This window comes from Ictidomys tridecemlineatus, chromosome 1 (genome assembly GCF_052094955.1).
Source record: "Ictidomys tridecemlineatus isolate mIctTri1 chromosome 1, mIctTri1.hap1, whole genome shotgun sequence".
NCBI lineage: Eukaryota > Metazoa > Chordata > Mammalia > Rodentia > Sciuridae > Ictidomys > Ictidomys tridecemlineatus.
Window position 1 is genome coordinate 13144887 of NC_135477.1, and position 13050 is coordinate 13157936.

General features: G+C 40.4%; 1 protein-coding gene across 3 annotated transcripts in view; it reads right to left on the reverse strand.

Annotated features, from left to right (window-relative positions):
* The window catches only part of LOC101971467 (pancreatic triacylglycerol lipase), a 49930-nt gene that overhangs the window by 936 nt on the left and 35944 nt on the right, over positions 1-13050 (reverse strand). The window contains exons 1-12 of one of the 3 annotated variants that reach the window (XM_005320700.5): positions 10929-10997; positions 10748-10793; positions 9424-9578; positions 8368-8490; positions 7525-7659; positions 6700-6811; positions 5404-5523; positions 5169-5288; positions 4565-4683; positions 3274-3403; positions 2087-2195; positions 1331-1495 (exon numbers count right to left, since the gene is read on the reverse strand). In XM_005320700.5, coding sequence (XP_005320757.2) covers positions 1331-1495; positions 2087-2195; positions 3274-3403; positions 4565-4683; positions 5169-5288; positions 5404-5523; positions 6700-6811; positions 7525-7659; positions 8368-8490; positions 9424-9578; positions 10748-10793; positions 10929-10931 — 1337 coding nt within the window. In that variant the 5' untranslated portion in view covers positions 10932-10997. Of the gene's footprint in view, positions 1-1330; positions 1496-2086; positions 2196-3273; positions 3404-4564; positions 4684-5168; positions 5289-5403; positions 5524-6699; positions 6812-7524; positions 7660-8367; positions 8491-9423; positions 9579-10747; positions 10800-10928; positions 10998-13050 lie in introns of those variants that run through there. The other 2 variants (XM_078044419.1, XM_078044372.1) reach the window with 2 other exon arrangements.

The window sequence follows — 13050 nt, forward strand, 5'->3', positions numbered from 1 at the left end:
TTATTCCCTCTTTTAGATTATTTTTTATTTCATTTTGTCCCTTTGTTTGTTCACTGTAGTTCTTTATCATTTTAGCAAATGCTCTAGAATTAACAGCATATATTTTTAACTTAAATATTTTACTTCCAAGTAGTATTATACCAATTCATATATGGTGTCTGGGAATAATTGGATCATTTCGAGTCTTGCAAAACCTAGATGAATAATTCCCTATAGGAGAGAAGACTGTCCTAAACCTTCTACCCAATGTCTCTTGAATTATAAGCAGGTGGAAACAAGCACGGTTACCAGTCTGGGCACTGTTCTCTCCAATCCTTCAAATGCCTGTTTTCCTGACCCTGCCTAGTTTGCTCACAGTCATGCACTGATTGGTACTGTGCTAAATATTTAAGGGATGTTTCCAAAGCTCTAAATTCTCCCTCTCAAAGTCTCTACTGTCTGGTAGGCTGTGCCACGATATCTGATTCCTTAGATTCTCAGATTCTTGGTTCCATCTCTTCAACCTAGAGATGATTTCTTCCACTGGATTCTGCCTGCATTCCTCCCACCCATGCCACATCCTGGAGACTCAGGCAACAAGCTGGAGGAGGTTTAAGGCTCCTCCAGGTCTGTTTTTTGTCTGCCAGGCCATCACTGTCCTTTTTTGCTTGAAGATCAGTGCCTTGAAAACTGTTGTTTTGTATCTTGTCTGAATTCTTGGTGGCTTCATTTGTGAAGGTGGGTGTGGGGTCTTTATGAGGACAATGGCCTGACAAAAGAAGCCCCAATGCTCTGTCTTTGGGTTTGGCTTAACACTCAAAAATAGCTGAGGTTGCTCTTACGATGATGATCATCAGTTCACCTTTTCTGGTAGTTGAGCTTGGTAAACACCCTTCAGCTCAGAAAATTCTTACTTAGAATCAAGGATTGACCTATGGAACGTTGTCTTCATTAAGTTCAGTGCTACGGAACAGCCTATTTCAGTTCCCTGATAAATTAAATGAGTTAAGCAACAATTTGGTGAACCCATGAAGTTTGGGGGAGACACAGACATTGAGGACAGCAAAAGGTTCATCTGCCCAATGAAGCGTTCCTCAGGATGGTGAAGCCAGCTTCCCATTCTAATACTTAACTTGTATCAGATAACACAACTCTGACTACAAACCTATCAAAGTTGCTTTTCCTAAAGTACTGCACTGTCTCCTAAAGACACAGAAGGTATTAGAAAGCAGGTGTGGCTGGGGTGCAGGTGAACCACTGTAGGAAGTTTAACTTAAAGGAGAATTTTAGTGGGGATAGAATTGTAATCACTACTTGATCCTTCTCAGCCCTTTGGATTTTTATTACTTACACTCTTCCATCGTTTCTTTCCACCGAGATGCTAGATGCTCCCACTCTGGGTAGTGATGGGTTAATCACATTGTTATACCAAATAAATTTGACCCTCTGCAAGTCCCCAACGTCCACATCAGAGTCAAACTCATTGGAATGAGTATAGCCCGGATGAAGAGAGCCCCTGGGAATGAAGAAATTGACAAAAATGTATAGCATATACATAAAATAATCATATGTATAAATACATATGTACATATATATTTTAAAACCAGTTTATAAATTGACTCTAGCAAAATGATCCATAGGCATTGGTCATTCTAATATATAAAATAAGTTCACATATGTAGTGTTTAATCCGTGGTAGGTTTTATAATCAGTAACTCAGAGACTTTGAGTCACATCTTTGTTTTAATAACTTATAACATCTTTTAGTCACAATGCCATCCCTCCCATGATTCAACAAATGATGGCATCATTGTATCAATCTTCTCCCCACTGCTTTGTGGGGAATAGTTATTTATTGATTATAAAATCTAGTGCTAGGCATCATAGTAAACTTTAATGATTTTCTTAGGAAAAAAATGGGGAAAATTCAGAACTAGAATTCTGAAATGTATTAAGGTGCAAATGTGAAAGAATATCTTTCTTCTTATTACAGGTGACAGCACTCTATTCCCATATAGTAAAGAATAAATAAGCTCTTCTGTTGTTGACATACATTACACAGGCACAGTATTTCAACATTCAAGCTTAGGGTGATATTTTTACTCACTTGTAAATTTCATACTGCTTAGAGTTTCCTGCATTTCCAAACAGAGAAACCAGTATATGTCCTGTAACCTTCTGCCCAGACAGTGTGACAGACACCTTGTACCTCCAACCTGCATAGGAGGTTAAATTACCAAATGTTAGCTTATGAAAAAAGAGACACTGATAATGGGTTAATTTCCATTTCACTACTGCAGAATGTTAAAAAACTTATACACGATGTTGGTGGTAATTCTTCAAATGAAACAGTCATAGTCATTCCTTTATCACAGTGTTCAGGGAATAGTTATTGGTTAGTTAGGAATTTCCAAAGTTAATAAATATATTTTCAAGCCAAGAGACTAAGGAGTACAATTTGCTTAAAAAATTTTTCAATCTGACAATGTGTTCTTTAATATTCTAAGAACTTTATATTAAAAGGTTGTGGAAAAGTAGTAGAGTGGACATTTTCATAAGTTTTTTTTAAATTCTCTTTGATCACCAAATTTTAGAGTATTGCCATACTTTTGTCTAAATGGTTTGAATTTATTTTAAAAATTCTATACTTCAACTTCCTCTTGCCTTTGGAAATGAACCAATTTAGGCAACCAAAAGACAGTTCCCTTGACACTAGTCAAAAGCAAACTAAGAGGTGTTGCCCTTTTAGCCTAACATGGGACACATTGGGGATGGGATAACATTTGTCTTTATTTTTACAATATTCTTAACCCTATTCATTGCTATCTAAGTCTGTCCTAGAGTCTGTCCTCAAGCCTCACAATTGACACACCCTCCACTTCCCATCCTCCCTAGTTTATGATCCTAAACATCTCTTGAATCTGTCAACTACTTTCCACCCCACCACCCCTGCCATCTTTCTCTAGAATTACTTTTATGCTTGTACAAAACCTCACAGTTCTGCTGAATGAACTTATGATTGAATAAAAAAGAGTGGAACATAGGAAGACTTCTGAATTCAGCCAGAATCAATTGTGAAGAAATTTATGTCTGGGGTCATTACTAGTTGAGGCCCCACATTCTACTCTGCTACCCAAATCAGTCATCATTACCTGGAGCACAGCACTGTACATTTTTCTGCACTGGGGAGAGGTGTTTATAGCTTTTGAATGGAAAAACAATTTTACCTATTATCAGTGGACAGGATAAAATATATAGCACTGAGAATCTAATGTAAATAATATAGAAACTTACGTGAGAAATTACTCTTATCCCCAGTGTTCAGATAAAATTTCTGGCCCACTCCATTTGTTTTTCCAGAATATCTATCAGCATAATGACCCATCTGTGGGCATCCTCCACTTGGACAGGGGAAGCACTTGTTCTAGTGAAAACAAATGATGAATGAGAATGCTTTTTCTTTTAATGGTGCACCATCTTTTCCAATACGTTACAATTAAAATATTCTAAAACAAATTCTTTTCTAATGGTAAAAGGGATTTTAATAGTGTCTCAGCAAAGGTTAGCAGGGCATCTGATGATTCACAAGGATAAACCAGCAATTTCACTGTTAGATAACACAATAGTATAAAAATTGCATAATGGGAGAATGTGTGTGTGTGTGTGTGTGTGTGTGTGTGTGTGTGTGTGTGTGTATGTGTTTCTTTTCTCTTCTGTCTCTTTAAATGGCCCCAGTTACTTCCTGCTTAGTCATTAAAATTTATTCTGAAAAAATTGCATAAGAAAGAACAGGAGGTGGTAATCAGTTTCTGATATGCAAAAACGGGACCATTAGCAGAACAATATGCTCAAAAGTCAGCCTTTTCTTAATTCGCTTTCATTTAGCATATCAAGAACCAAAGGATTCAAATCTCAGAATTCTCCCAATTTGGAGAAAAATGTTCCAGTTAGCCTCTGTCTGGAGAAGGCTTTTTTTTTTTTTTTTTTTTTTAAGAAAATCTCTCTTTCTGTTCTAGTAAAAGGGAAAAAGAGGGAAGATAGACTATGGAAGACAAACGTCCATATTCCCACTCTGAGGGGAAAGCTACTCCACAGAAAAGGCACATGGCAGACTCCTGAATTGGTGGACAGATGACAGACATGGCAGAGTCTCAGGGCTAGCATCCATTACATTAATGGGCAACTGAACTAGTCATGAAGAAATAGCCAAAGTTCTTTAATGACATTGCCCAAACCAAAAAAAAAAAAAAGACAAGTCAGAGCCTGCATCTCTAAATGCCTACCATCAATAAAGCAGACGGATATGACCTAGAGTCCAAAGGTACCAAGAGACCTAGCACCAGTGGACCCCAAAGTTATTCCCTCTGGCCCTTTGAAAGAAGTTTAGAAAAAGGATAACTGGTGAACTACATCACTCATGAAAAGTGATAGTCACAAAATTCAGATGGTGGGGCTTAGAATATAGCTCAGCGATCCAGTGCATGTTTAGCATGTGCAAGGCCTTGGGTTTAATCCCTAGCATCAATAAAAATGAATAAAATTTAATAAATAAATAAAATTCAAACAGAAGGTAGAGTCTACTTACTGCAGAGAAAACACTATAAGAGGCACAAGAGAATGCAGCAAAGCCAGTGGGGTTGACAATACTATCAGTATAATACTTGTAGCTTCTTAGGTGATTACATGCTGCAAAGTCACGAGTACCTGTGAAATCAGACGTGATTACACATCAGTGACAGATTTTACTTTTATAATTTATCATCATGATCAGAATATAGTTATTGAGTAGATTTCATTAATTAGTGCAAACCCATGGAGATCACAGTACAAAGTCTTTATGTAGTGTATTTATGATTTGTGAAGCAATCAGAAGTTAAGTACTGTTTTAGGTTATAATAATTTATGCCATTGTTAAGTGAAATGGAAAACTAACTTGAGAAGGAAGATTAGTCCACATGGCTATCAGTGCCACTTAGTATTCTCTGAATTAGATCCTTTCAAATTTGACTGCAAATGTACTTTCTTTCCCACAGTCTCATCATGCCCTCTTGTCCAAATGGGATCCTATAACTTGAAGACACAGTTCAAAGCCCTTTGTCATGTAAAATGTGATACCTGTTCAATGTCAAAGCAAAACAAAATGAAAACTTTCTCCAGTGAAAATCCCCATGTAGATATAATGGTCTCACCTTCCCAAATTCCATCTATGTCAACAATCTGAGAGAGAATATTCTTCTGACATCCCGGCATTTCTATTCCTCCATTTGGAAAGAAATCTAGGTGACCCACAGTTTGGCTCATTCCAAACCCTGGAGAATTTTTAAAATAAGGGAATGTTTACATTACTGTATAGACTCAAGACACTAGAAAACACTCTGACGTGTAGACTTAAAACGTTCTAGAAGAACAAGTTGTGGAACTTACCTAAGTTGGGGACTATTGGGGCACCATCAGTGTGAATCGCATCCACAAACTGAGCATCACTGGGGTCCAATCGGACAAGTTCAGGTGTACCCTCAAAGCAAGGTTCAGCTGGATCCAATCCTGAAGCAAATAGGATTTGTCATTAATTATGTCAGGGTTCACATTGCTTCATCAGTTACAGACCTGAGTGCAAGTATTGGCTGTAATGGTGAGTTTCGAGTTCTTTTCTATCTTATCATTTTCTGAAGAGATTATATATTTCTAGTTTGTTATTTGCCTGAATGAGAATTTTCCCCAAATTATAGACATTGCCATTACTTATGGGTGCTTAGTCCCTGGGAGAATCTTGGTCACTAGCACAGTTACCATACAAGAGGCAGACCTGGGAGAGACACAGAACTAAATGCTGTCCAGGCTGAGTCCCTACTAGACTGTATCTCCCACAGGGCAAGGATCTTGACTTTCCAGGTCATGGAGTCCGGTAGTCTGCTTTAGCACAGTGCCTGGCTGAGTAGGTTGTGGTAAACATTTACAAATGATGGGAAAGAATGTTCTGGAAGAACATCTTTTCAGAAAATTAAAGATAGAAATTCCAAATGCCCCCATCAGTCCAAATGTAACCAACTTACCACAGTATTAAAGAAAGAATCATCTGGTCAACACAGAAGTTGGGAGAAGAAGAGGAAAGTGGTCTTTTCTTAGGGAATTTTGAAATAGTCACATCAGAGTTGTTTTAGGACCTGGGTATCCAATATGTGACCCACTGGCCAAATGCAGCCAGTCTCAGGTTTGTGAAATAGTATTTGAAAAGTGTTAGCAGCACCAGAACTGGCAGCCCAGGGGAGCCTGATCTTCTACCTCAGTCCCCCCAACTCTGAGATAGTGGTTGATGAAGTTTGAGCTTGTTAATTACTGCTATCGAAGTAAAATACAATTAATTATACACATTTGAGCTCTGTGGATTAAATTTCATTTATTCTATTATTTATGGCATTTATTCATGATATATTTTTGTGAATACCTAAAAAATGGGAAATAGATATAAATAATGTTTCTGAATGTTCTTAACTCACATGTTAGTCACCTATAAAATATTTAAATGGTAAATAGTGTACTGAACACAAATGATTGACAGCAATAAGAAGCCTTGGGTCAAAGAACATCCTAATTTCTGATCATGAGGCCTATTCAAACAAGGTACTAAGCAGGCTGCACCAAATCTTCCTCCTGTATTTCTTTTGAAACTTATAGAGGTACATGAAATCTAATTTTGCAGTTTTTGCTGTTGTGACCAACCTGTGATTCGTCCAATGGCCCCATTGGTCCTTCTTCCAGCCTCCCCAGCAGCATGGGAACCCAGACTGTGGCCAATGACATGGACATTGGAAGGCGAGTATCCTAATTGAGTCTGTTGGAAAGAAAACCTCTTCAAAATGTTTCCAAGTATGGCAGAATTCCTGGTCAGCACAATAAGTGTCTACAAAACCTTGATTTTTAAGAAGGTACATATGATTCCTTCAAAGCAATTGACCCTTATGGGTTTATTTTTTCACAGATATAAAGTAGAAAACAATTTAATTTTAAACTAGTGCACATAGAGCTGTATTTTGTTTTATTATGATGAAGAGAAAATTCTTGAAGGAATGTGAAATTGTTATTCTAGAGAAGATGAATCAAGTGTTTGGATTAGGAAACTAAAATGAAAACAACTATTTAAGCACATTCAAGTTTAACATTTTCTAATTTTTTGGTCACCAAGCAGGTTAGCTTGTTACCATTGTGCTTCTCTCCAAAAAGATGAACAAAAGCAAAAAAAAAAAAAAATAGTTTAACCTGAGGTTAATATTGTCAACTTGGTAATGAGTAGTAAAATTGTAATAAGTACTGGAAGAATTCAGTAGATACCATCCACTTAGTTTACTTAGTTAAAAACAAAAACTATACTGAATTAAGTTATTGATGAAACCCAAATCTAGATTTTTCTGTCTTTTGTTTAAGCACAAAGCAATATTTTAGTAGAGAAATGTCTTTATCAAAATTATCATACTGCCAGCTTTCATTTTAGAAAGAGAATTCAGAGAGAAATGTTCATGGACTTTTTTTGTAACCAAAGGTAGTTACCCGAAGGAAATCAACAAAGTAGGCCACTTCTGCACCCACGATCCGGATGTTCTGGGAGGCCTGGGTGTATCCGGTCCGGGAGCCGCCCTTCCAGTCCACACAGATGCAGTTCACACTTTCCACCTGGAACATTTTCTGAAGGAAGAGATATAATAAATAAGTTAGTAATTCAGGATCATTATTGGTAACTAATTAACAGATTTGAGGATCAGGGTTAAAAATCCAACCTTGACCTGAAAAGTAGCATGTCACTTTTAACCCCAAAGATATGAACAAAACACCTAGTCTGTAATGTATGAAGAATCCCTCCTAAAGTTTACGTGATTGGTTCCAAACTTGAGGCATGACCATCATGGGACCTGGATTCTTGGGATTTCTACTGAAACAGATGTGTAGTAGACATTTGATTTAGACAAAAAAAAAAAAAAATGATCAGTTGTGGTACAATGGGTTGTCTCATTAGAACATCCTAAATAACATAAGACTACATTGTCCCTTGCTAGGGAGCCCCCTGAGGACATTGCCTAGACTAGCTCAATGCCTAGACTAGTTCCTGGCACAGAGTGGGTGCTCAATAAACATTTACTCCATGAGTGGAAGACAGGCAGGACCCCTTAAATACATAAATATATGGAAGGTAAAGGAGTAGGCTTTTCCATGATGGAAAGACTGCACCAGGCCCCTCCACCCACATCTCCTCCTGCACCTCCCTTGGGAACTCAGGCCCAGTAGGGGTCACAGGAACCTCCAGGGTGGTAGGAACAAGCATTTTTCCTCTATGGTTGGGTCCAGTGTCTTACTTGCTCCTGAGACAAGCTTCCCTTAGAGTTCACCAGGCCTTACCTTGCACATGTTGGCCAGCCAGCTTTCTTCTCCCTTGTCTATGAATCCGTGAATAATGAAGCGGGTTTTCCTATTTGTTTTGAAATTGGAGCTCTGAATTCTTGATGAATCCGCAGTGATTTGCTGTTTGGGGAAGAAACCATTCAGATGTGGAGGGAGGCAATAGGTAAGGGAAGACAACTGGGATTTGGGGTTCTTATGGGTAGAGATCACTCCATGACAGCCACGCTGTCCACAATCCTCCCCAAGTTGCCACCTTCCAGGCATCGTGGTATTGTTGCCGTTGTTGAACTTGGGCTAAGATGTCTGCTATGCTATTTGTCATTCAGATCTAATTCCACACAATGTAAGCCTTCTTATGTGTGTGGATCTCTGTGCATCTGTGATCTATCTATCCATCCAACACTGTGAGATACATCTATGTATAGATGTCCCCCCATTATGTTTGGATTATGCGCCAATATCTATCGTAAATTGAAAGTGTTGTAAGTTGATAACACATTGAGAACCCCTAAGCTGCCAAACATCAGAACTTAGCAACAGCCCTTGTGGAGAATCAGTTGTTTACACTGGTGATCTGACTTGTGAGTGAGTATTGTTGGCGTATCACTAGACAAGAAAGGATCAAGATTCAAAATTCAAAGGATGGTTTCAACTGAATGCATATTGCTTTTCCACCATAGTAAGTTCAAAAAATTATTAAGTTGAGCCATCGTAGTTGGGAACTATCTGTGTGTGTGTGTGTGTGCGTGCACGTGTGTATAAAATATTGGATATTTTATGTTTTTTATATGTATTGAATATGTATTTTTTCTACATTTATATATTTAAATGGTGTTAGAGAGTTAGGACAATTTAATTAATTATTAACTTAACATGAAGTTAATTGATCTTTTATAAACAAATTACATGAAATAATACTTAAACTCATCACCCTAAAAGTCTACAAAGATACAAACTCCACTGTCTGATTAGTTCCCCCAGGTCATGGGATGTGCAGTATACTAATTACACAAAGCAGATGGAACTAAGGGCTGAAAACATGAGGATTTTTACTTGATAGTTGTCTTGGTTCTCGTTAGTGTACAGGAGGAAGCGGGTGTTGACATCTGCTGGACTCCAGGGCAATACTTTCAGGGGTCTTTCCACGATTCCTGACCATGGGGAGTCATCACTGAAGCAGCCGAGTCTGTCATAGCAGACTTCTTTTCCTGAAATCACCCAGAAGAGTTTCAAGGATATTAGTTTAACCAGAATGCTCTTTAATGGTGTCGCAGGCAAAATATGTGTCAAATTGCATTTCATGGCAGATCTCCTTCCTCACTCTCCCAAGCACCTCCCCTCCCACTCATACTCTCACAAAGCAGCTTCAAAGGACTGTGCCTCTGTGGTGGAGAGGCTGTTGCTCCTCCCTGCTACATCAGGGGACCCCCTCACTGCCCTGTATCTCTGCTCAGTCCCAAGCAGGGACTCACTTTAGCTTCTCCACCCAGATGTCATCCTCAGGCCACTGGTGCCCAGGAATGGAGCGGCCTGTGTCCTAACTGTGGTGGGGGTGGGCATGTGTTGAGGCTCCTGGCTCCCAGGGGCAGCCCTGTGGCTTTGCACTTTGGGTGGAGAGGTCAAGTTTCATGCAAGGGCCAGAACTCCACATCTCCACCTTGACTCTGCATGTAGGTTTCTGACCTAAATTTGAGCCCCATTGTGGATTCCTGTGATGAAGAAGGTAGGCAGAAACAATCAAACATGTGGGATTTGACACACTGTGGGCTGGTGTGCTCCTGCATAGAGGGACAACTCCAGGAGGGCTCTGGGGAGAAGGCAACATAATAGCACTAGTAAGAGTAGTAGCTGTCTCAGGGCTGCATCCCTCCACATCTTTTATGTGCCAGCTGCTGGCCACCATGAGCCACTCCTCTTACCTAAGAGTCTCAGTTAGCCCAGGAGATGGGTGATGTCATTTCCCCACTTCACAGACAAGACCCTGAAGCAAGGAGGGGCCTGGGATTTTGCTCAGGGTCATGGAGTTGTAGGTGACTCAACCAAGGTTCAAACCCTTCCTTTGACTCTATGCTAGGGCTGCTAGACTCAGAAATTAAAATTACAAGTCAAATTTGAGCGTCAGTTAAACAGGGAATTTTTTTGTGTGTCTAAATATGTCACCTATTTGCTCTTTGAATTATTTCCTGCTTATCTCAAATTCAGCATTAACTGGGCATTGTAGATTTTACCCGGCAATCCTGCTTAGATCTTGAGCTCTCCATCCTGCACCTCTCTGTTTTCCTCCTGACCCCCCTCGTGGCTTGAATCCAGCCCCCAAGGCCTTCTGGAGCAGACCGAGCAGTGAGACTCTCAAGTCCAGCTCAGCGCCTCTTCTTACCTGCTACTGCTCCCAGCAGCAGTGCCAGCGACCAGACCAGCAGCATCTGCATGAAGACAAAAACAAGGCTGAGTGTGGCCTAGCGAGGCTTGGAAAGTCGGCTTGCCCCCCACCACTGAGGTCTGTGGAGAAAACGGGTGAAGTCTAACAAGTCAGCCTGGGAAGCTCGTGCCCCACTCACCATGGCAGATCCGTCAGGCTCCACGGACAGCTGGACAACACCGAAAGGCCCTTTTATAGGCAGCCTTATCTTTTTGAGCCATGGCATGGAAAAGTGGCATGAAAAGAGAGAAGGCTCCAAGGTCATATTTCTAATTTTAATCGCAGATAAGCCTGTATTGACAGGGGAGCTGGTAGCCACAGTGCCCATGGGAAGACGAGGAAGTGGCAGGTAGGAAAGTTCTCTTCCCATGTGGCGAGGTGGTGCTCAGAATTGTAAGGGTATGGCGAAACGTCGGAGTAGAGACCACAAGAGACTCTCTTATGCAAAAGCAGAAGGGTGGGTTTATTTGGAGACCAGCATGCTAGGGCTCTCTCTATAGCAATGAGAGATAGAGCCCTGAGAACCGCTTGAGCAGAGCTTATATACTTTTCTTGGAGAGGGCAGGGAGGGAAGTTCATTGATGGGTCAGGGTGAGTGGGCAGTTTGCCTGCAACCGAGTGAGGGAGTGCATCCTGCAGTTTGGCAGTTGGGGACAGCACATTCTGGGAACAAGATTAGCAAAGAGTTCACAGTTGGGGACAACACATCCTGGGAACAAGATTTCAACAGTGTTTTGTTAAGCATATAGAAAAACAGAGTGACAAGTACCTATTTTATTAACCTTTCATTTTTCACTTTTTCTTCTGGTTACTTTTAATCATAAAAGTGATCATTGCGGGGTGTCACATTCTGTGTCTGCTAGTGGGGTATATTGTTGTCTGATTACCATAAGTTTGACTTGTCCAATTTGGGATTGGAGAAAGGAAACTACATGATTGAGCAAACAGGGTCCTAGAGTTAGCAACAATATAAGAATTATTAGAGGGCCAGCCAGGGCTGATAAAAGTGTAGTTAACCAGGGGGACTGTGTGAACCAAGACTCATACCACCCTTTTTGGGCCTCTCTCTCTCTCTGACGCTCTTCAAGGCGTTTTTTAGTTTACTCATAGATTTTTTTATAACTCCAGTATGGTCGGCATAAAAATAACATTCTTCCCTCAATGCAGCACAAAGGCCCTTTTCTCTCATGAAGAGGAGGTCCAACCCTTGCCTGTTCTGTAAAACAACTTTAGAGAGAGAGGTTAAAGATTCCTGCAAAGCTGTGATGGAGGTTTCTAATATCTTTAAGTTTTGGTCCATTGTTGTTTCTAATTGGGTCATTTGTCGTGTCCCATGGACCAGGGCAGTGGTCCCTGTGCCCACCCCTGCAGCAATTCCCATTCCTAATAAGATGGCTAAAGTGAGGGATACAGGTTCCCGGCGAAACCGGGTTGTATGCCCCCCTATTTGATCTTCAAATGAATCTGCATCATGATAGAGCACTCTGGGAAATATCTGCACCATTACACAATAATTTACAGAGTTGTTAAATATCTGGGCTGAAATGCAAGGAGTCAACCCTGTGTCACAGGCCCACAAAGTTCCATTATCAGGAGTAAGGAAGCCCTGTGTGATGTCAATATTTTTTGTCTGGATACATAAGTGTTGTTTACTTTTAGGTGGAGACCCTATACATAAGCCTGCCCCAGTTACTTCTGGGAGGGTTAGTTTAGGATTTTCACCCCAATTACAGGAGGAACTCTGCGCTTTTATTACATAAGTCCCATCAATTGCTATCCCTTCATAGTAAGGAGGAGCAGAGGAGAGACAGAGCCAGCAGGACTGAGTGAGGTCTGGCTGTGTGAAATTCAGCACCGCAAAGGCTCCTTCAATTAGCCTCCAGGGAAAGGGGTTGACTTCACTCTGGATTGGAGAAGTAAATAAAGGTGAAACTTGAGGAGTATGGGAAAGTGAAAGATCCCTAGTAGGTTTAGGTTCGGATGGTCTATGAGGCCTAATTACTGGCTTGAGGGGATTGGGCCCTATGGTCAAGGGAATTTCTTTTTTTTCTAACCTGATAGTGAACCATAGGCCAAAATCATATCCTGTGGTGTAAAATCGCATTCCATAGGTTTTTCCTGAAAGCCATGCCCAGATATTTTGGTTTCTTCCTTTGGAGGTGAAAGTTATATTTAGGGGATTGCATAGGCTATTTGTGTCACATGGAGTAGGGTCAACTAGTCCAGAAGTCCCCGCTTGGGGGCTCCATTTAAATGGGAGA